The sequence below is a fragment of the Aulonocara stuartgranti genome, assembly GCF_965226115.1.
Source record: "Aulonocara stuartgranti genome assembly, chromosome: 5".
NCBI lineage: Eukaryota > Metazoa > Chordata > Actinopteri > Cichliformes > Cichlidae > Aulonocara > Aulonocara stuartgranti.
Window position 1 is genome coordinate 2,823,657 of NC_138943.1, and position 20,958 is coordinate 2,844,614.

General features: G+C 43.9%; 1 protein-coding gene across 11 annotated transcripts in view; it reads left to right on the plus strand.

The window, feature by feature from the left end:
• The window catches only part of LOC309706823 (dedicator of cytokinesis protein 3-like), a 230,117-nt gene extending 209,916 nt beyond the window's left edge, over positions 1 to 20,201 (plus strand). For 3 of the 11 annotated variants that reach the window (XM_082533712.1, XM_082533717.1, XM_082533720.1), the window contains 24 exons: positions 1,252 to 1,310; positions 1,402 to 1,550; positions 1,640 to 1,725; positions 1,886 to 1,912; positions 2,263 to 2,358; positions 2,799 to 2,859; positions 3,747 to 3,840; positions 3,925 to 4,073; positions 5,050 to 5,136; positions 5,244 to 5,348; positions 5,814 to 5,955; positions 6,093 to 6,259; positions 6,856 to 6,942; positions 7,075 to 7,254; positions 7,662 to 7,745; positions 8,701 to 8,817; positions 9,127 to 9,257; positions 10,013 to 10,157; positions 10,360 to 10,441; positions 10,535 to 10,653; positions 11,006 to 11,093; positions 11,191 to 11,310; positions 12,788 to 12,873; positions 13,519 to 20,201. In XM_082533712.1, coding sequence (XP_082389838.1) covers positions 1,252 to 1,310; positions 1,402 to 1,550; positions 1,640 to 1,725; positions 1,886 to 1,912; positions 2,263 to 2,358; positions 2,799 to 2,859; positions 3,747 to 3,840; positions 3,925 to 4,073; positions 5,050 to 5,136; positions 5,244 to 5,348; positions 5,814 to 5,955; positions 6,093 to 6,259; positions 6,856 to 6,942; positions 7,075 to 7,254; positions 7,662 to 7,745; positions 8,701 to 8,817; positions 9,127 to 9,257; positions 10,013 to 10,157; positions 10,360 to 10,441; positions 10,535 to 10,653; positions 11,006 to 11,093; positions 11,191 to 11,310; positions 12,788 to 12,873; positions 13,519 to 14,220 — 3,163 coding nt within the window. In that variant the 3' untranslated portion in view covers positions 14,221 to 20,201. The remainder of the gene's footprint in view (positions 1 to 1,251; positions 1,311 to 1,401; positions 1,551 to 1,639; positions 1,726 to 1,885; positions 1,913 to 2,262; positions 2,359 to 2,798; positions 2,860 to 3,746; positions 3,841 to 3,924; positions 4,074 to 5,049; positions 5,137 to 5,243; positions 5,349 to 5,813; positions 5,956 to 6,092; positions 6,260 to 6,855; positions 6,943 to 7,074; positions 7,255 to 7,661; positions 7,746 to 8,700; positions 8,818 to 9,126; positions 9,258 to 10,012; positions 10,158 to 10,359; positions 10,442 to 10,534; positions 10,654 to 11,005; positions 11,094 to 11,190; positions 11,311 to 12,787; positions 12,874 to 13,518) is intronic. The other 8 variants (XM_082533719.1, XM_082533722.1, XM_082533715.1 and 5 more) reach the window with 6 other exon arrangements.
• Positions 20,202 to 20,958: the final 757 nt, after the last annotated feature.

Genomic DNA, 20,958 nt, shown 5'->3' on the forward strand with positions numbered 1-20,958 from the left:
CAGTTTTCCTTTTTTAAATTCACTGTAATAACTGTAAACTTGACACTTCCTGCTATGTTCCCATTAATTAAAGATTGACAGATTAAAGGAAAAAACAGTAGTGCCTGCTGTGTTGGTTTGGGTCCACATCGCCGTGTTTCACATCGATGAATATGTGAGGGTTAGATCACTGTCATCAGTGGGTGGCTGCATGGACAGACACTACACTGCAAAGGTAAGCGCTGCACATGCAGGCTTGAAGGAGACTAAGTTGGTCATTTGCTGGGTTTTTGTGGACGATCGAAGTGAAACATCAGATGAAGCTGAGCTGTGGCAGCAGACGCTTGTTTGTTATCATGACCAAACCAGCGAGGACCTCTAACTTCAATTCAGTTCAATTTTATTTATATAGCACACAATCACAACAACAGCTGCCCCACGGTGCTGTTTGTTTCACTGATGTCATTGTCATTAAAATGCACCACACCGTGGATGTTCTTCTATTAGATCCACAGTGTGGCTTACAGTCAGGTGTTCTAGGCGACTTTAAAGGGAAGGTGATTATAAATCGTTCTTTTCATCACTTTTATCTTATGGTGAAACATTTCCTGATGTTAGCAGAGCAGGATGGTAATACCATAATCCACAGTGCCTGAAGTCTGACAACAATCTGAACGATGTGCTACGATGAGATTTTCCTCTGTTGGAGATTTTGCACTGTCCTCCAAACATCTTTTCTATTCTGTACGTGGCAACACACACATTCATACAGATGTTGGATGTTAACTGCTGGGAAAATGCTGAGAGCCAGTTTTCTTCTTTGAAGCATCCAAACATGCCAACTTACTTTATCATTCCTGCAGAAAAACATTTAATCCAGGAAGAGCTTATTTCCCTTCTCCATTAGCTCTTTCCACAAAATATTTCCAGGAACCGCAGCGTCTCCTCGGGCTCTGGAAGTTCCTCCACTTTTCATTTTCACTTTCCAAGAGTTGTCAGAATTAGAGCAAAACTAGGCTGATGCATATTAAGAAATGAGGGAGTCGAGATTAAAATTTTACTCTGTTTCTTTTTAAATGTGTATTTTTGCTGTTAAATTGTTTCAGTGTGGTCAGAAAGTGAACAGCTTGAGTCATCGGAAAACTAATTTAAACGATAAAATTAGATTTATAACTTCAAACAAATATAACAGCTGTTACTGAGTCAGAGTCAGTAATACAGAGACTGTTTGATCCAATAAGTAAAGTGACTGAAGATCTGATCTGTTTGCAGATACGGTGACATGAGAGTGATGATGACCTACGAGCTTTTCAGCATGTGGCAGAATCTGGGTACGATCCTCTCGTCGGGTTTAAACTGTTGTGTCTGACTTAAGTTTGACTGATTAAATGGTTTTGGATCCATGTTTGAAACGTGTTTCAGGTGAGAATAAGATCCACTTCATTCCCGGGATGATTGGTCCGTTCCTGGGAGTGACGCTGGTCCCGCAGGTGGAGGTGCGAAACATCATGATCCCGATTTTCCACGACATGATGGACTGGGAGCAGCGCAAGAACGGGAACTTCAAACAGGTACAGGAGCACACGCTCAGCTGTGCAGAGACTGTTCAGGTCGTTCATAGAAAACCAGAGGAAGTCAGCGTTTGTGTACGTGTGTGCAGGTGGAGGCTGAGCTGATTGACAAGCTGGACAGTTTGGTGTCGGAGGGGAAAGGAGACGAGAACTACAGGGAGCTCTTCGGTTTGCTGTGAGGAACGCAGACTTTGACATCCCCGTGTTTCTGTTTTTAACCTGGAGCGAATCCCTCTGCCCTGCTGCTCTTTTCTCTCTTTGATAACAGAAATTAACTCTCAGTTTTCTGCTCTAACACTCTCTTTGTGTGTTTGCTTTGTCTGCTGCGGGACTAGAACCCAGCTGTTTGGGCCTTACCCCAGGTATGACACTCCCTGCACATGGGCAGATATACGCTGCTAACATTGACTGTTCTTATCTGCTAACCTGACATTGTTGTGAGTCTGTCGGACCTTCAGTGAAGCCTTTGTTAACTCCCTGATGGAGAAGTCATGGCTCACAACACAGGACAAAAACGTTACACTAAAACACGAAACATCAGATTTGGCTTCATTTATTGCTCTTGTTGAACTTTTTGACGTCTTTTTAAAGTAGAACATTGTCGACACACTTTCACATGTGCTTACACACAGTATGTCCAGAGGCACGTGGTGGGTTTGTCCCCACAGTTTAAACTGTTTCCAGTGTGTAATTTGTTGCATGCTTCTTGCAGCCTGCTGGAGAAGATCGAGCAGGAGACGTGGAGAGAGACGGGCATCTCCTTCGTTACCTCCGTCACACGACTGATGGAGCGGCTGCTCGACTACCGGTACAGTAAAGCCTTTGTATTCATAGGACATAAATGATTCTGTGGTACTTTATGCTCCATAAGTCATAGAAAGTTTGGTTTTGTTGTTGTGCTTTTGAAATGTCTTTAAACTGAGCAAAGAAACTTTAAACACTGTGAGACCCAGGTCATATACGGGGCCATCATATAAAAGTCTTTGTCTGTAGAATACCAGCACTTAGTCACGTTCCCTGCAGTAACCCTCCTTTACCTGCAGTATCTATATTTATATCCGTCTTCAAAAACAGTCTTCTTGTTGTTTGCAAACTTGTTGGGCATCTTGTGACGTCTATCATAGGAAAAAGTGTCTTGGAGCTTGGGCTAAATGAGAACACCCACCCAAGTTAATAAAAGCGGAGGTTCATAAGTAAGTGTGGAAGGTTTAAGTTTGAAGTTTTATAAACTTGGTTTCATTTTTTCAGGGACTGTATGAAGGGAGATGAAACCGAAAACAAGAAGATTGGCTGCACAGTTAACCTCCTGGTAAGACTTTAAATCAGCGACATCACTAAAATACTGAGTTCAGAAAGTGTTCACATTTATTGTCTGTGAAGCTTCTCAGTCATCCAGGTCATCGTAGTCTAAGGAGCTTGGAAAGAAAAGCGTCTGCACTTCTTCAAGTTACTTGAAGACGTTTCATTCGAGAAGCTTTTTCAGTTCTAAGAGCAACTTGTCGAGACCTAGATTTAAGGCCTATGGGAGTGACCCCCCAAGAGGGTCATGGACCCCCTATTGATCCTCTACACGAGGATCACTCCTCTTTCAAACCATCTGTCCTCTCTGTCCAGAATGTGAACATTGGCATCCTCGAGAGAGTGACCTTTGACCTTTATGTGCAGATGGACAGCTCTCCTATTTGTGCCAGGATCAGACCTCTGCATTGGAAACAGTCACTTCATAAACATGGCTGCCATTGACCCTCTTGGAGACGCCCCCATGGGCTGAAATCTGGGACTCTGCACCAGCTGTTCTTAGAACTGAAGAAGCTTCTTGAATGAAGGTGAAACGTCTTCAAGAAAACTTAAACAAGTCCAGACACTTTTCTTTCCAAGCTGCTTCACATTTATTAAACCGTCCAGTTCTAAATAAACAGCCTTCAAGAATAATTCTCATGTTTTCCACATTCAGTTGGTCTACACTTGATCCTTTACAAACAAACAAACTAACAAAATAGGTTTGGTACAGTATGCCATAAATAGGTCCATGAAAATGATGAAGATGATTCAGACCTTGGCCTTGAGTTAAGTTCTGCCCTTCTTTAAGAAATTTCCACACCTATCGAGTGGGTATTTGCAGCGTTTGGCATCCCAGGTTTAAATCGGTGCATAAACACAGGAAGTGCATTAATTGTCTGTTTTGTTTCTTCTCAGAACTTCTACAAGTCAGAGATCAACAAGGAGGAGATGTACATCCGCTACATCCACAAACTGTGTGACATGCATCTGCAGGCGGAGAACTACACAGGTACAGCAGAATCAGTCACTCGTGGACACGAGCAGAACGTGTGACAAACACCAGGCTGACGCTCTCTGGGCTGTTTGTCTGCAGAGGCCGCGTTCACCCTGCTGTTATACTGGGAGCTGCTGCACTGGGACGAGCGTCCTCTGAAGGAGTTCCTGCATTATCCTTCTCAGACCGAGTGGCACCGCAAGGAGGGACTCTGCAGGAAAGTCATCCACTACTTCAACAAGGGGAAGGTGAGGGCGTGACACGGTCAGCGTGGGCTTTAGAGGTCACGAGCTGCTTCATTAATGGAGAAGCTCGCGGCTCTCCAACGGGAGATTGAGAGACCAGTGTCGGACTGTTAGAACAGCTTTGAAATTCATATGAGTTGTTCGCACTAAAGTAAAAAGCACCATCACTTCATGCGGATCCCCTCTCGGCGTCAGCTGCGGTCTCGAGGCTGGAGCTGAACAACAACACCCTGATAACGACTGTGTTTAGTCTGTTCTTCCCATTCTATGCAAGGCCACCTGGGTTGGCTGGAAGACTGTTTGCTTAGCCTGGCAGGGCGAAGGACACTGTCTCAGCTGAACTCTGGACACACACACAGACATATACACACATGCAGATATACACTCATCCCCCTCCAAACGCCTTCGACGCTTATTCCCCGCCGATGCTGACGCTGGATCAAGGAGACCAGCGCACGCAGGCCCGGCTGTGCTGTCTACACTGGCTGTCTCTCACCCTTTACCCGCCCCTGTTGTTCGTCGTGTGTTTCTTTGGTGTATTAAGAGTTTTTTCATGTGCTATGTGCACATTTTTTTTTCTCCTTATCTTTCCTCATGTGGTGCATTTTCCATTGTTATACCTCTCTGACCTGTCTTCCCCATGTGATGTTTGTGTAATGTATGTATGGTCGCAGGGTAAGATGGCGCCGCCATTGCGTGCAATAGGTCAGCAGCCTTATGAAATTTCCCCTTGTGGGACTAATAAAGGTATGTTCTCTTATCTAACACCGGGGTGCCAGTCTTGGTTTTACAAGGTGCCAGCAGCAACTACTTTCATATTAGACACTTGCTGCGTCTTCTCTGTTAAGCACGGGGTCAGTATGTAAAGTGTTATCTGGTAACCAATCAGCTCGCTGCAGTTAAAGGCAGTTTGTTAGTTGTTGTGGTTTTGCTTCAAACATCAGCGCCTCCATGGTTTTGTGTGTTTGTGTGTCCTCAGTGTTGGGAGTACGGCATTCCTCTGTGCAGGGAGCTGGCCTTCCAGTACGAATCCCTGTATGACTACCAAAGTCTCAGCTGGATACGGGTGAGCCCCAACAACACTCACATCAAGAATCTTTTAGATCTTTAATATGATAAGGACATATTAATTATTAGATCTCACAATCTTCCCCCCGCGACCTTTACCTGCAGAAAATGGAGGCGGCCTATTACGACAACATCATGGAGCAGCAGCGCCTGGAGCCCGAGTTCTTCAGGGTCGGCTTCTACGGCAGGAAGTTCCCTTTCTTCCTCAGAGTGAGTGATGTCACTGTGCAGCATTTACACATGCACATTAACTCTATTTGAAGTTGAGTAATTTTCCATCAGAAAAGAAAATGAAAGCTCTAATGGTTTCACTTCTCACAGAAGAAGACGTACGCCTTCCAGAAAAAAAGCTTTTTAAAACCTTATTTTGGGGCAAAGTGAACAAACTCTCTGAGGATATTTCGATGGCTGCAGGGTGGATGGACTTGTTTCTAGAAGGACTTTGGTCAAGCTAATAATTGAGCTGCCACATCTGAATTCAGTGACCCAGTAAACAGCTGTTATGAAGCGAGAAGTAAACATGTTCACGGCTGCTGTAGAGCATTTTGGGATCCAGCCTCAAGTGGTCATTACAGGAACTGCAGGTTTTGTTACTTAAGAGGTGGCTTCAAGATTTCTGCTTTAAAAAATGAACATCTTAATCTTTTCTGTTCGTTTTTGATTCGTTCCCTCTAGAACAAAGAGTTTGTCTGCCGTGGTCATGACTACGAAAGGTTAGAAGCCTTCCAGCAAAGGATGCTGGGAGAATTCCCGCAAGCCATTGCAATGCAGCACCCCAATCAACCAGACGAGGCCATCCTGCAGTGTGATGCACAGTGTATCCTTCAGCAGCAGAGCTGATGTTCATCCAAAGACCGCTCGATTTAAATATTAATCCACGCCTGACGTCCATGGAAGCGTTTTGTTTGCTGTGTTATCGGCTCTCAGTTATATCTTTGACCTCCCTCCTCTCAGACCTCCAGATCTACGCAGTAACGCCGGTGCCGGACAGCGTGACCGTCCTTCAGATGGACCGAGTACCGGACCGCATTAAGAGCTTCTATCGAGTGAACAACGTTCGCCGCTTCCGTTACGACCGGCCCTTCCACAAAGGCCCCAAAGATCGAGACAATGAGTTCAAAGTGAGACAGGAAGTGCTTTTTCCTCTTATTCTTTTATTAGATACTCAGTGAATCAGCTCAACACACTTACTTACTGCAACCCAGCTGAACCTGCCTTTGTTTATATTCTTATGAATGACACGATTTACAGCATTTATATCCAGTGACTCATTACAAAAACCTTTTTTGCCTTGTTTATCCAAGTTTTACATTTCTTTAAGTTCCTTCCTGTGAAATTTATCTGACATCTTCCTCGTCTGTCTTTGCTTTCTGTCATTTCCATCCCTGACAGTAGAGACATCGTTTCTCCTTCAACCTTCCTCGTGATTCAGCAGCTTACAGCATCAAACACTCTGCGACTCCCTCACATCGTTGTGGAGGGTTTTAATCCACCTCTTTTTTACAGCGTTGCTTCAGTTCATTAAGATCTGCCTGGTTTTTTCTGAAGCTCTCTGAAAATTCAGCCAGCATGGCTCATTTTGACTGAAGTTTAGATGATTAATAAACCGGATTCTCAACATTAATTAGATATTTCAGGAGATTTCGATGGCTGCTGATGTTACATCAAACCTCCTGAAGTCTGGACTGTTTGTCTCACTGCTTGTCGTGTTTTTCAGAGTCTGTGGATAGAAAGGACGACTCTGATCCTCACCCACCCTCTGCCCGGGATTTCCCGCTGGTTTGAGGTGGAGAAGAGAGAGCTGGTGAGCACATGAAAGAGATCTGTAAAGATAAACAGGATCCATAAACTCACAACAATCTGTTATGATATATTCTACGAAGTAATCTGAGCGTCTCTCACTTTGGCTCCTCGTCGCTCTGCGTCTCTCTCTCAGGTGGAGGTGAGCCCGTTAGAAAACGCCATCTCTGTGGTGGAGAATAAGAACCAGGAGCTGCGCACTTTGATCAGCCAGTACCAACACAAGCAGCTGCACGGCAACATCAACCTGCTCAGCATGACGCTGAACGGGGTCATCGACGCTGCTGTTAACGGAGGCATCGCCAGATACCAAGAGGTCAGACAGACAGGGAATTTCATGTCATCGGCCTGCGTGAGGCTGAGTCACAGCAGTAAAATCTTACAGCGCATCACAGTGGGCAGTTTTATAGGCAGGTGAAGGAGGGGCCACAATATGATTAAACCACTGTTATTTTATCCACTCATAAAACACAAACGGTCCAGAATGCACTAACCTCAGTGATATGTTAGAGTTTCCTTTTATAAACAAAAGTACAGAACATGTATTTTATTACAAAGCACAGCAGTTTGTTATCCGTGCGCATAATCTCTGAATCTGTGCGAACAAATTATGTATAAAATGGACTAAAAATGTTCATTTCTATAAGGTTTGGTGTTTTGGGATGATGTAATGCCACAGTACTGCTCCATAAATTTGACTTTGCTTTTTTCCTTCGTTTGCAGGCTTTCTTTGATAAGGAGTACATCACGAGCCACCCTGAAGACACTGAGAAGATCACACAGCTTAAAGACCTGATGCAGGAGCAGGTGAGGTGTTGTTTGCTGACGTTCCTGCAGAGCTTTAATAACACAGCTCTGCCTTTTTGTCCTGAGATGCCAAATAGACCAAGTTGGCTCCATATACTCAAATTAAAGCTCTATATGTGCTTCAGTGGAAACACATATAGAGCTGTAAGTGTGTTCAGATAGAACCATGTGGAGAATTTGACCTTTAGCGTGAGACAAATGTCACGATTGAAGAAAAACCTCAGAATCCTGTAATAGTTGAATCTATAGTTTTTGTTTTCATATATCTGCATGCAGACGTTATCATTCATGCTTTCACTGAACTGAAGGAAAGAAAATGACCATTAACAACAAGTCTTTGTTTTTTATAGTGTATCTGTTAACAAAATAACAATGTTTAAGTTTAATCAGGATATTTCATGGATACAAAACAAGAAAGAAATGAGTGATTAGCCCCGTGGCCATTAATAGTCACCGGGCTGTCAGGCTGTGATGTGCCGCTCTTTTTGAAAACAAACATTCACATGTTAATATTTTTGGCAACCCTACTTTTAACTATATTTGATATAAAGACTAAAAATGTATTTTATATTACAAAATGTCCCAAAAGCTACAGGTTTGGTGAATCTTTGATTATATCAAGTTTCATCAATGCTGCAAAAATTGGGAAGAAGTTTAGCAAAATGCTCCATAATTCCTGGGGGGCTAATACTTTCAGCCCCAGCTGCTGATAGGAGGAGATGCCCCCCCTAACCTCGCCCCCTCTCCCATGTCAGATTATTTCGATCCAGTAGAAAAACATTTGTTGACATGAAGCAGGCAAAAGTAAAGCAGGTGAAACACGTGCATTAAGTTTTCCAAAGGAAGGATTTGTCTGTAGACCAACGTGAGCAACAACCTCGTCTTCATTCTTGCTCATACTAACAGGGTTCTTCATCTCATCCGCTGATGTTTTTAAAAACTGGTTTTCACACAGGTTCACATCCTGGGAGTCGGTCTGGCTGTGCACGAGAAGCTGGTGCACCCAGAAATGCGTCCCCTGCACAAGAAGCTGATAGATCAGTTCCAGATGATGAGGAGCAGCCTCTGCCATGTGAGCACACAAAATAATATAGTATTACAACCTCAGGAGGTACAAATACGTACGCGGAGCTGTTGTTAGATGTAGCTCATGAACCAAAATGAACGAGTGTAGAAGAAGATTCATTACGGTGTAAACATGCTGGAAGGATGGATGGATTCGTTTCTTCTTCAAAGAGCATGTTAGTGTGCACCAAGCTTAGAGACTGCAAAGAATCTCGTTGAACATTTCACCTCTGTTCATAATTTTACCTTTACCGTTCCAACCAGTGATTCTTCTGTCTGTGTGGACACCCGAGGGCAGTGTGAATATTCAGAGCAGTGCTTCTATGTGTCTCTGCAGGGTCTGCCTGGTTTAGACAAGTCCGGTTCAGGGCCCAACACACCCAGAGGAATCCTGGCCACTCACGGCCCCATGAGCCCCGAGAGCTTCAAACTGATGCACCGACACAGGTCAGCAACATGCAGAGACTTTTTTAAAGTGCCCGTTAGACTCTCCTGCTTTAATCTTATTCAGCTACACCCTGATACACTCCTCAGTCTGCACCACCATGTCATCAAAACCTCATTCAGGGTCTCTAAACATGTTGAAAAGGTTTTAAAAAATCCTCAAAGTCAGTTTCCTCTAAGTCTGCATAGAGGGTCGGGTCAAAGGGGCACGGATCAAGAGAGACAAAGCAGTTAATTACTTTTATCTTATTCTTAATTGAAACTGTTAAATGTGGTGAACACGGCAGAAACCATCCTTCACAGTCAGCACACGTCTTCTCACTGGCTTCACCTCCATCTGTGATTCACCTGCTGTGTCTCATTAATGATCTTTGAGAAGTTCCTCGCAGCATCTCTGCTGTCCTCTGCTCACATCGCACTTTCTGAAAGTCTGCCATTTTCTCTTTCTCTCTTTCTCTCCTTCATCCTTCACCGACACCACCCTGCATCGTGCTTCCTGCATCGTGCTTCCTGCATGCTCATGGCTGACCATCGCTCTCATTCTCACCGCATCACCTCATGCATGCCGGCTGTTTGGTTTTCGCTTCTTCTTTTTTGGTTTGCTCGGCCCTTCCCCTTCCTGCCTTCCTTCCTTTCTTCCTGCCTTCCTTCCTTTCTTTTCTTCTACCTGGAATTTCCCTCTTCTCCCCCCGCCCTCTTTCTCTTTACCCTCCCTGTTTCCTCTCCTCTTTTTTCCTCCTTTCGTTCCCTCCTCCCAGTCCCGTAGCTGTTCTGACTCCTGTGCGCAACTCCTCCTCCTCTCTCTCCTCTCACAACTCCAGTGAGATGGGAAACGTTGGCAATCTGCTGATCCTGGCTGACGGCATGGTAGTGGAACACCCCGAGGACTTCTACCGCATGCAGGTCAGTGAAAAACGCGATTCGCAGAGAGGAAACGCACTTGTTGCAAGAAACAAGAAACACTCCATATATCACACATGAATATAAAACTCTGTAATATTATCATGTCCAGCTTTTTCTGCACAGCTGAGCATCACTGCTCAAATACCTCACATTATTGTAATCTATATGTACAATACTGCGTTCGAATTTCTTGGAACTGCAGGCGAGCCTGTCCTCCTCCAGTCTTAGCTCCACCCACTCTGCGCCTTCTCAGATGATAAACTCCGCCCCCTCAACCATCAGAGGTTAGCGGCCCATGGAAGATTTTTAAAGCTATATTTAGCTTTCTGATATTTTGTATTTCACACGTCTCACTTCTGTAATCTGTCCATCTGCAGTCGGCTCTCCGTCTCTGCCTGACAAATACAGACACAACAGAGAGATGCTGATGCTGCTGCCGCCGCACAGAGAGAGGCCGAGCAGCGCGATGTACACCAACATCACAGACAATGGACAGGTAAAGCAGTGGAGGGGGGATCCTGAACGACAGCAGTGACAGTTGTCTGACGAATTTGATTTATTAGAAGTTGCATGTACGTCACATGCAGAGGGTAAAGTGGGATTTGACAGGAGAGGAAACTGGAAGCTCTTGTTTTGTGCACAAAGATTAGTTTTCTTTGTGCTGCACTGTGATCAGCTGACCTGTGATGCTGCAGGTGCTTTTCATGGATTCAACCTACCTTCAGATATTCTTCTAAATATTTTCGAATGCAATCATGTTCAGTTCTTTACTGAGCTGAAGACGGATTAAAGTCTGATTCAGGTGATCGCTGTGGTCCTCTCTAACGAGCTCGTGGTCTCCTCCTCAGCCACCAAACTTCCAGCGAGCTTTGTTCCACCAGGTGATCGGTCCATGCAAACCCTGCAGCGACCCAAACCTCTCTGTGGCTGAGAAAGGTCGGCAAACTCACTCACACACACAATACAGAATATTTCTGTAAAACTCATCTATTTTTTTTCTCCACTCCACCCGTCTTCACTCTCTGCCCTCCAGTCCTGACCACTCCCAGCAGTTGGAGTTTGGACAGCGGTACCAGAGAAGCCCTCCCTTTCCTTTCCTCCCACGTTGGCAGTGTCATGGCACCACCTGTTCCACCACGCAACCTGCCTCAAGGTATGAAACTACTGTGTGTGTGTGTGCATTTGTGTGTGTGTGTGTGTATTGTGCACTGATTTCCCACCAAGCATAAATCAAACTTTGCCAGATGCTGAAGCGTTAAATCTTTTTATGTCATTCTTTTACATCTAAAACCGTCTGAAACATGAAAGGACTTCCTCTTTAGTGGATTTGAACCTTCGTACTGTGAAACAATAATCCTAAAAACAGCTGCACGAGTGTGTCAGTGAGATGCAACCCAGGGAGAACCACACATGCAGGATGATCATGACCACCAAGAGAATGTACCGTTTGTCCCCCTCACGCACAGCTCACAGCTACAGACAAACACTTCAGTGTTAGACTTACAGAATTAACGTCTAATGTAGACAATGTTTACTAGATATTTACTGAACTCCACTTTTTAACCAAGTTTGGACATGAAGCCATGCAACTGAACGCCTTTAGCCCAGAAAGTGTCATCCGTGGACGCCTGCTGGGTTTTTGTTGTGCGAGAGCGAAGCGTTGATTCTTGTGCATCGTTGCGTGTGTCGGTTTTTGTGTGTGGGGAATCCCCACAGGTTCCCCTGCAGTGTGTTTGTGCGGGGGACTCTGTAACGTTTTCCTGGCTGTGGAACTGAATCTGTTTTTTAAGCACCGGGTCAGAAGACATGACTCTGTTTTCTGAGCAGGATTCAGAGGAGATTCATCTCCTCTGTCATGTTCATTAGTACCTCCGTTAGATTAGCTCCGCATGATTCATGATCCCCGTGTATCTAATGGTGGGTCTCGGTGCAGCCTCTCAGTTTGTCTTCTGTCTGAAAACAGCTGTTTTAGCTTTTTTCCCCCTTTATGCAAGCTGTGCTTTGATTGGCTGAGAAAGTATTAACAGAATAGCGCTGGGCCTCTCCTCTCCGTGACCTCTATGATCGGGGATTCAAAGCAGCTCTGCTTTTCATTCAGGAGTATTTGTGACGACGCAGACTCGTATTAGTCCCTCACAGAAACCTTTCAAAACCACCGAACACTCATTCTCGGTTTTGTAAATCGCGTTATTCAAACCTTTGAGTCCCAAGAGTGAAAGTTCAGGTACATGAAGTGTTTATGAAGCGTTTGGTGGTTCCTGCAACCTCAGAGGAGACGTCTGCAGGGCTCGAAGCACAGAGAGAAAGAAAGGAAGCGTTCTCTGAGAGTGAACTTTGGTTAATTTGATCTCGTTTTCACTGCAGACACACACAGACACACACTTTATACCACTGCAATCAAACAACTTAAATGCTATCAGAGCTGAACACCTCCCCTCCTCCACACACTGCTCCAACTCCCCCCTTTTCCTGTTTTAACCCCACCCACCTGCCTCTACCTTCTTGTTCTCCACTCTCTGACCTTTGTTCCCCCTTGCCCCTCCTCCCACCTCCTCTTCCTCTCTGGTCTGAAATGTGTGAGCGTGTGTGCGAGTTTCTCTCAGTCAGTCCTGCTGTGTCTCCCCCTGTAGGGCAACACCTGTCGATGCACTTTGACGCTTTCCACCACCAGGTCAGCGACCTCCCTCCAGCTCTCCCCGCGCGCTCTTTAAGAAAGGTACCCTTCTCCTCCTCCTCCTCCTCCTCCTCATGCCTGCTGTCTGTCTGGATGAAGTTCGTCTGTCCATTAGTGTGTGTGTGTGTGTGTGTATGCACTCACAAATCAGTGCACATTACTGTCTGTGTGTTTTTCTTTGTGTCCATGATTTTGTTCTTTTAAATGAAGCATCAGTGTTCACAGCTGAGTCTGCAACACCAGCTGGAAATAACTTTACAGTTTATCCACCAACAGTTACGACAAAGACAAAATATTTTCTGTTCAGTTGTAAACCTTCGTGTCCTGTTCCTAAGCTCATCAGCAATATTTGATTTATTGGCTTCATGTTTCCTTTTTCCTCTTTTTTTAACAAACACTCCAGAATCCTGCTTTCTGTGTTACTTGGTATATTTATAGTTTAAACTATGCCTGTTAATGTGCACTGTCATTGTTTTGCTTCTACACTTCAATCAGATGTGATTCTAGTTAAAGACATTCATTGTAAATAAGTTGTGATCTTCATGTTTATGCAGGAGAAAAGAATGTGATCGACCTGCTTTGTTAAATATTAACAGACTTTAAACATATTTAATAAAACCGCAGCTGTTAATCACAGACTCTGTGTTAGAGATTGTTTGTGTGACTCTCCCTCGCCTCTCTCTCCAGTCTCCCCTGCATCCTATACCTGCCTCGCCCACCAGTCCACAGTCCATCCTGGATGGCAGTAACTCCAACCTGTCAGGCAGTGCCAGCTCCGGAGTCTCCTCCCTCAGTGAGAGCAACTTTGGTGGCCCCGCCTCCTCCTCTGACCCCACCGCCAGCCGCACAGACACCCTGGAGTCCGTCCCCAGCAGCCAGGCTTGGACCACCGACCAGGAGGACCTCGACTCACCTTACCAGCCCGTCAGGTACAGCATCTCCGAACCTGAAGTCCTGGATGGAGTCAAGCCCCCGCCCTGCCGCAGCCACTCTGCCCCGGGAGGCGTCACCCCGGCTCAGGTGGGGTCCCAAATCCAACCCCAGGCTCCGGGTTCGGCCTCCATCGGAGTTCAACAAATGCAGCAGCAGGATGTGCTGCCACACCCACAACACCCCCACTACTACCACCAACTCCACCATCACTTCCACCCACACTACATCCCCCACCACCCGCCTCTCTACCACTTCCATGAGCCTCCGGCGCTGCCCCCTAAACCCTACCTCCGAGAGGGCTGCATCCCTGAAGAGGACTCCCTGATCAGCCAGTCTGCAGCGCCTCCACCTCCCACACCGCGGCCCATGCCACGCAAGATCTCCCAGCCCATAATCGCAGCCACCAAGGATGAGCAGGCTAAAGTGGCGTGGGAGCACGGCATCGGCGAGGAGTAGGACGCCCCCTCATGGTTTATAGGGACAGACAAGAAACTCTTCTCAAAAGAGAGAAAGAAAAGACGTGAGAGCGAGAGCCAAACTAAAAACTGGGTCATGAAGTTGAGGGTAGCTCTGAATCGCCCCCAGCTGTCCTCCAGTTACCGCTAAAGGTTTCAGTCTGCTCTCGCACGCTCCATCTGGCTAACGAGTCCTTGACCTCTGAGACGTGTTTCCTTCAACCAAACAGTCCTCACGTCACTGCATCCTGATTCTTTACTTCTTATATGTGCAGACGGGGGTTTAACCTGAGAAAATGCTGCTCAGCTTTTTCACTAAATTCATGATTACACCTGAAACTGAACCCGTGATTTTACGAAGGGATTTCTAGTCAAATAAAAAAAAGCCTCGCTCTGAAGATTTAAAGGCAAACGGCACTTTAAAAACATTTTTATTTATGTACAAATAAAACCTATAGACACAGAACGGTCAAAGCAGGGATGTTATACTGAAGGATATTTAGATCAGTGATTCCTAAAGTGTGGGCCGCTGCCCCTTAGTGGGCTGTGAAGGTACTGCAGGGTGTCCTCCAGAGGCAGGGTGGCCAGATTCCATGAACCTCAATGATACAACATTTTACAACAGCTGGAGTTTATTTGTGTGGGAATCTTCACATATCCTAAAAAACTATAAAAGGACAAACTGCAGGTTTGTGAAGGACTTTCCCTCCTGCCTCGCTGAGCAGACGCAATAAGCACAATAAGAAGTTTCATGTTATTGTCCGTGATATATTCTTTTTACTATATTTAGTTTTGCTGTCCCGATAATTGACCTGTCACTTAATGTCATGTTTTCCTTTCTGCATCACTGCTGATTAACTAAGAAAGGAAAATCATTTCCTTTGTTTTGACTTCACCCAGTTAAGTAGTCTCCCTGTATTTCAGTTTTTTTAAAGCCACTGGATAAAAGCCAGACTTTAGGAAAGTGCCTGTCCTGCAGTGAACAAAATGTGGGACACTGTCTCGATGTGGGACGAGGGGACCAAAGGTCAGTCTCGTGTGGACTCCAGTTTAGCAGCTTTGAGTTTGGGAATCACTGATTTAGATGATTTAAAAAGATGAAAACAAAAGACCAAAATGAAAGCAAATAACTAATGATGATTATTTCTGTCACGTAAACAGCGGCTATAAAGGCATCGGGTAGAGGTACTTTTTGTAACGATGTAAATAAAACGTTCACCACTAGGGGGCAGCGTTTGAACAAAAAGGTAACACACCAAAGTACGGCCGGGACCTCATTTGACTACGGTTGACATCGTAACAGAAAACACAGATAGTTTAGGACATAAAGTCAAGCTGGTATTTATATTCTGTTAATTTTTGTTAATCTTAGAAAACAGGAAGTTACAAAAAGTACCTTTAAGTGATGCTTTATGCAAACAGAGCGACGGCTTTCGAAGATTTTCAGTCACTTTTTCCTGAAATGTTGAAGATAAACGATGAGAAGTGTTTATATTTAAGTAAGAGAGAATGTAGATACATTTAATACAGTATAAAGAAGTATATACATATAATTTATATTCAGTCGTTATACTTTTGATTGAAGAAATGTGCAAATGGCTTTCTGAGCCGACAGTAGCCGCTACATCAGACGCGATGTGCACTTCACAACAGCTGAAGGTTTTATTGCAGCTCCTGAAAACAGGAGCGAGGGACAGTTTGCTCTGAGGGTTTTTTAAAGCTGACGATGCGTTCAGCGGAGGAACCTGTAAATATGTGCGAGGCGTCCGACTGCTGGTATTTTTAGGGATGTTAGCTGAAGTACATATACACCTTTTTTGGCATTTTTTCTATGAAAGTAATGACTGTACATTTTTTTAATCAGGGTACTGTTTTGTATGCATGTTCATTCACTGAACAGAGACTGTGAGGTGAAGCACTGGAAGCACTGGAAAAATACTGTACTGTGCACTGATGTCTTTGTAGTCTAGGAAACCACTTTGAACACCAAGGATGTTGAATCAGCAGGATTTAGTAGTAGACGTGTAAAAGTACTGCAAAGGGTCATACTTTTGTACTTTAGTGTTTTGTTTTAAATATTCTTTTTACATTTAGCACTCAGATTGTGAGCAGACTGTCATCCTGATCACTTCGCCCCCTTTTTTAGGTTGAACAGCCGTTAGCTCACATGGCTATTTGAAATCCTCGTTGTGCTCTGCCTGGTGTCTGATCATCTTCTCACATTTTGCATGGTGAAGCTGATCGTTGTGTTTGAGCTTTGTCCTGTTTTGGTTCCTCCTAAAGGTGCAGAAAACTCAGAATCCTGATTCAGTGTCATATTGTGTTGGTGACGATGGCTGGTGGCTCTGTAGTTTGTAGTTTCGAACTTAAGTCCAGCTACATTTAGATAAATCCAACACAGAACTGTTCCCCTGTGAGGCTAAATAATAATAACACGATGTCTTTGCAAAGTGCTTTGACAGAAAGGCAAAAATAGAAAAATACATTTCAACAGGAAGCTGGACATCGAAGAGCGAAATGGGACGAATTAAAAGTTAAGACAGAGAACAACGACGAAATAAATCAAATCAACATTGTCTACATAAAGGGCTGAAAGCAGAAACAATAAAATAGGGGATACATGCATAAGTAAATATAGGCATCACATAAAAATATGTCGATGACAAACTGAGTCAGGTTGAGACATTTTAGATTTAAGGATTAGCGACCTGAGTGCGCACTCTGCCTCGAATGGCTTTCGCTGCTTTAGAGAAGCTGAAGGTTTGTTTTCAGTGAAACGACGAGACTGTGTGTGAGTGCGTCTGCACGTTTAGAACCATCACAGACTTTACTTCATCCATTAAATCATTTTCAGGAGTTACTAAAGTCGACCAGTTCTGGATTTTCTGACTCTGTCACACCAGGATGGATGTGCGCAGTAAACACAACCATAGTTTTGTTTACAAAGAGCAGCCAGTCTAAAGAGACGGGCACTGAAGCAGCTTGTTTCAGACACATTGCAGTGTTATTTTTAACTATGAGTCATACAAAGCTCCTCTGGTAGAGTCCAAACATCAAAATATAGAGCTCGAAATGAGCAGAGCGGGTCCACTTTAAATATTCAGCTCCTGTAATGTCAGTGAACGTGTGTGCTGCATTCACTGACCCAGTAAGCTACATGGAACAACAGCCATCATTCAGACAGTTGTTGCACATGTGCATTTCCTGCCGCGACGCATGGCGTGAGCTGTGTGAGCAGTGATACGGGCCCGCTGCTTGAGTTCTCCACCATAAACATACGAGTGAAGCAGTGATGGTTAAAGATGTTCAGTGGAAGTTCAGAGCTGGACTTTCAGTGGTGCTCTGTGTCCGGTGAGCGTTTCCAGTCTCTTTATTCCCCACTTATAAAAGTTAAAGCCATGAAACTGTCCTGTGGCTCACACAGAGGCTGCACCACAGCCCGGACAGTTTGCAGAAAACTGCTGAATTCATGAAGTCGGGTGTTTGGTGAACTGACTGATGATGTTACAGGTGAATTATGCAGCACGGCTCGAGTTACCTCCTTCAACCTGTCTGTTTTTAGATCTTTAGCTTCTCTCTTCTTCTACTTTTAGTTATAAATTTCATTTAAAATCATTTTAGTTCATTTATTCCCTAAATGATCAACTCTTTCATCCTTGTGCGAAGAGTTCGAGTTGATTGTTGTCCTGTTGAAACTGAAACCCATATTAACACTCAGTGCAGCTGATGGTGGATTCATGCGCTGTGTGTATTCACAGCGATATTCACAGTTGTTACAGACTCGCACTGACGCCTTTGTGTTTATGCCAACAACATATGATGTTACCTCTGTTTTAAACAGCTTTGAGTGCTCTCAAAGGTTTTCTCACAGCACATCTGTTATGCTTGTTGCCTTTGCAAAACATGAAGATTGATATTAATATGTATACGTTTATACAAAGCCAGATTTAGAAATCACCTTATTGCTTTTTCTTCCTGCAACCTTTACCTCCAGTTCACATAACGCACTGGAAGGTTTAATTTTTTATCACTTTTCTGTCATTCTGTGTGTTTGTTTATCTGTAAAGCTCCTGATGCAGTCGTGCTGACCCGTTTATGTTTGATCCTTCTGAGCCTACAAAGAGCTGTGAGCGGGGATGCTGTAAATACATGACGCAGGCAGGTTAGAGAAGCTTTTCAGCAATGAGAAACTGCAACAATGAAGGTGTGCGCTGTTACGGCATTTTGTGAGAGTGTGTGTTATATCAGGATCGAATTACACCAGAGGGAGAGAGAGAAGTCACACAACAGTTTACTAAAGAAAAGTTCACAGCAGAATTAAATGTACTTTATTTTCTCCTGATTTTTAGTTCTGTTCATCCTTTTAGAACATTTTCACATCTGCTGTCTTTTAAATATATCTGAGCTAAACTGAGAATCTGAGATCGTTGATCAGCTACTGAGAAGTAAAGAAGAAGCAACAACCTATTGAAGATGTTTCATGTGGGAACTATTTTCTTCTCCCTGAACTAAACCTACTTTACATGCATATGCTGCAATCACACGTGCATAGATTTTCTTTTGCCTTTTGTGTCGTTGCTCCTTTGTGCTTGTTGCGTTACAGTTTTATTCTGGTGCTTTTGTTTCTTATCCCGGTAACAGTCTGTTTTGTCCTGTGATTGGACACTGGGACTGGGCCTGTATATAAAGGATGGCTGTAGCTTCCACGTCTGAAAATTAAAACAAAGCTGGAAGTTGCGTTCTTTCCAGTGGCCACTAGGGGGCAACTGTTTGTCCTGCAGAAAAAGTCTGAGAAAACAACCCCCGCAGCTTGAACTATGACCTCAGTAAATATTTACCTGATGAGTCTCACTAGTGTCAGGACTTTAATTTTATCAGCTGTCGTTCTATTGGAGGCAAACAAGTGGATAAACCAGGGTGTAATTGACAAGTTGCTGCTATATGAATGTGCAGCATCCTTCATATCCAACGGGACGACCTCGCTGGTGGGTACGGCATCTTTTATGTAAAGTGACGGCCTGCTTTGACCAGCTTATATTAATTATTTGCTCAGTAAAGAGAGACCTGGCTGCATTTTCCTTTGGCTGGCGGATGTAGACAGTAAAAAGAAAGAAGGCAGAAATCTCTGCACCTAATATCTCCAAAACTGAGTCATTCCCACCAAAACAAAAGAGATGTGTAAACGGTTACTACGGTTACCACAGTTAAAATGACATCTTTGATTTTGCTGTGAACTCTTGCTTTAAACAAACGGTCCTGCATACTCGGTCTGCAGCGATGAAGTGTTCAGATTTCAGTGAATCAAACTCGAAGCAGGTGAAGATGAACTATGCAAATCAGAGGTTTGTTTGTAGGACGTTCGGTTCATTCTTTTGTTCTTTGGCTTGAACGTGTCGGATTGCAGGAAAATTAAAAGTAGTTTGGTGCTTTTTTAAAAGAAAGTAAGTTTTGTGTGAGACTAAAACCACTGACCCCACCCAGTCTGTGTTTCCTTTAGAAGGAGGAGCGTGGAGGGAAATCCGACGGAGCTCACGGAGGAGACGCGTTGATTTCTTTGTACATAAGCGAGGAGAGGGCGTATTATCGCGGGCATGAAGGGCAAACCTCGTATACACGTAGACTGTGATCGTCTCGCCTTGTGTTTTCTGATGTAAACCAGTTTTTAAACCCGGTCCACAGCGATCCAAGTTCATTCTGTCGAATTATCCCGATCACTTCAGGGCAGCTGAGGAGACGTTTATTATGATTTTGTGTATTTTGCATCAATGACAAATCTAGATAGTTCCAACGATGGCACTCCTTTGTATGACGACGCTAATAGTATTTCTTGTATATAAAAGTCTTTGTTGTGTTAGCATGGGTATAAACTGTGACGTGTATGATGGTAGATGTAAATACTCACGTTTTTCCTACTCACTAAACAAACTGCTGTGTTGTGGATTCATGATTAATGACAAACATTAAACGATAAACTTTTATTGACTCGACTGGATTCAGCCTGTCGTTATTTCACATGTTTGTTGCTATAAAGTTCACTTTTTGATAATTCATGCAGTCATGATCACAGATACTCAGTTAATGACATGAATTTAGAAATTCCTCCATTAAATCTGAATCTTATTAAAAATACACTTTACATCATTTTTAAAGTTAGTCTTAAACATTTTTAATTTCACTTTTCCAGGAAACGTTCAGGTTCATTTGTGCGATTTTCACATCGTTCAGTTTGTTGGAGAACTTAAAGTCTGTTGGATGTTGTTTAATGGCTTTGATTAGTGTAATAGTTTGTTACTAATAAATAACTATAAAAGGAAATGCAGTACAAAGGCAAACACAGACTTTGTACAGCCACTTATTGTTTTTAACTCTTTTGTGCAAGGTGAACTTGAGTGTTTTGAAGGACATCTAAAATAAAATGTATTCATATTATTTATTGTGTCACAGTATGCTCAACCATCCAAGTAAGGAAATCCCAAATAGTTGATTCTGTTCACCTGGACGCAGAGTTTTCAGGGGGAGAAACGCTTCTTCACTCATCCAAGTGACTCCTTTTCCCACTGAAAACATAACTTCCAGATGAACAGAATCAACTGTTTGGGAGTATTGGCTATCAACGTATCCTGTTGGGAGGGGGGGGGCGTTACAGCTAGCATAGGCTGAGAGGCGGGGTACACCCTGGACAGGTCGACAGTCTGACGCTGGTCTCGACATGAAGACAAAAGTAAAACCTATCTCTGAT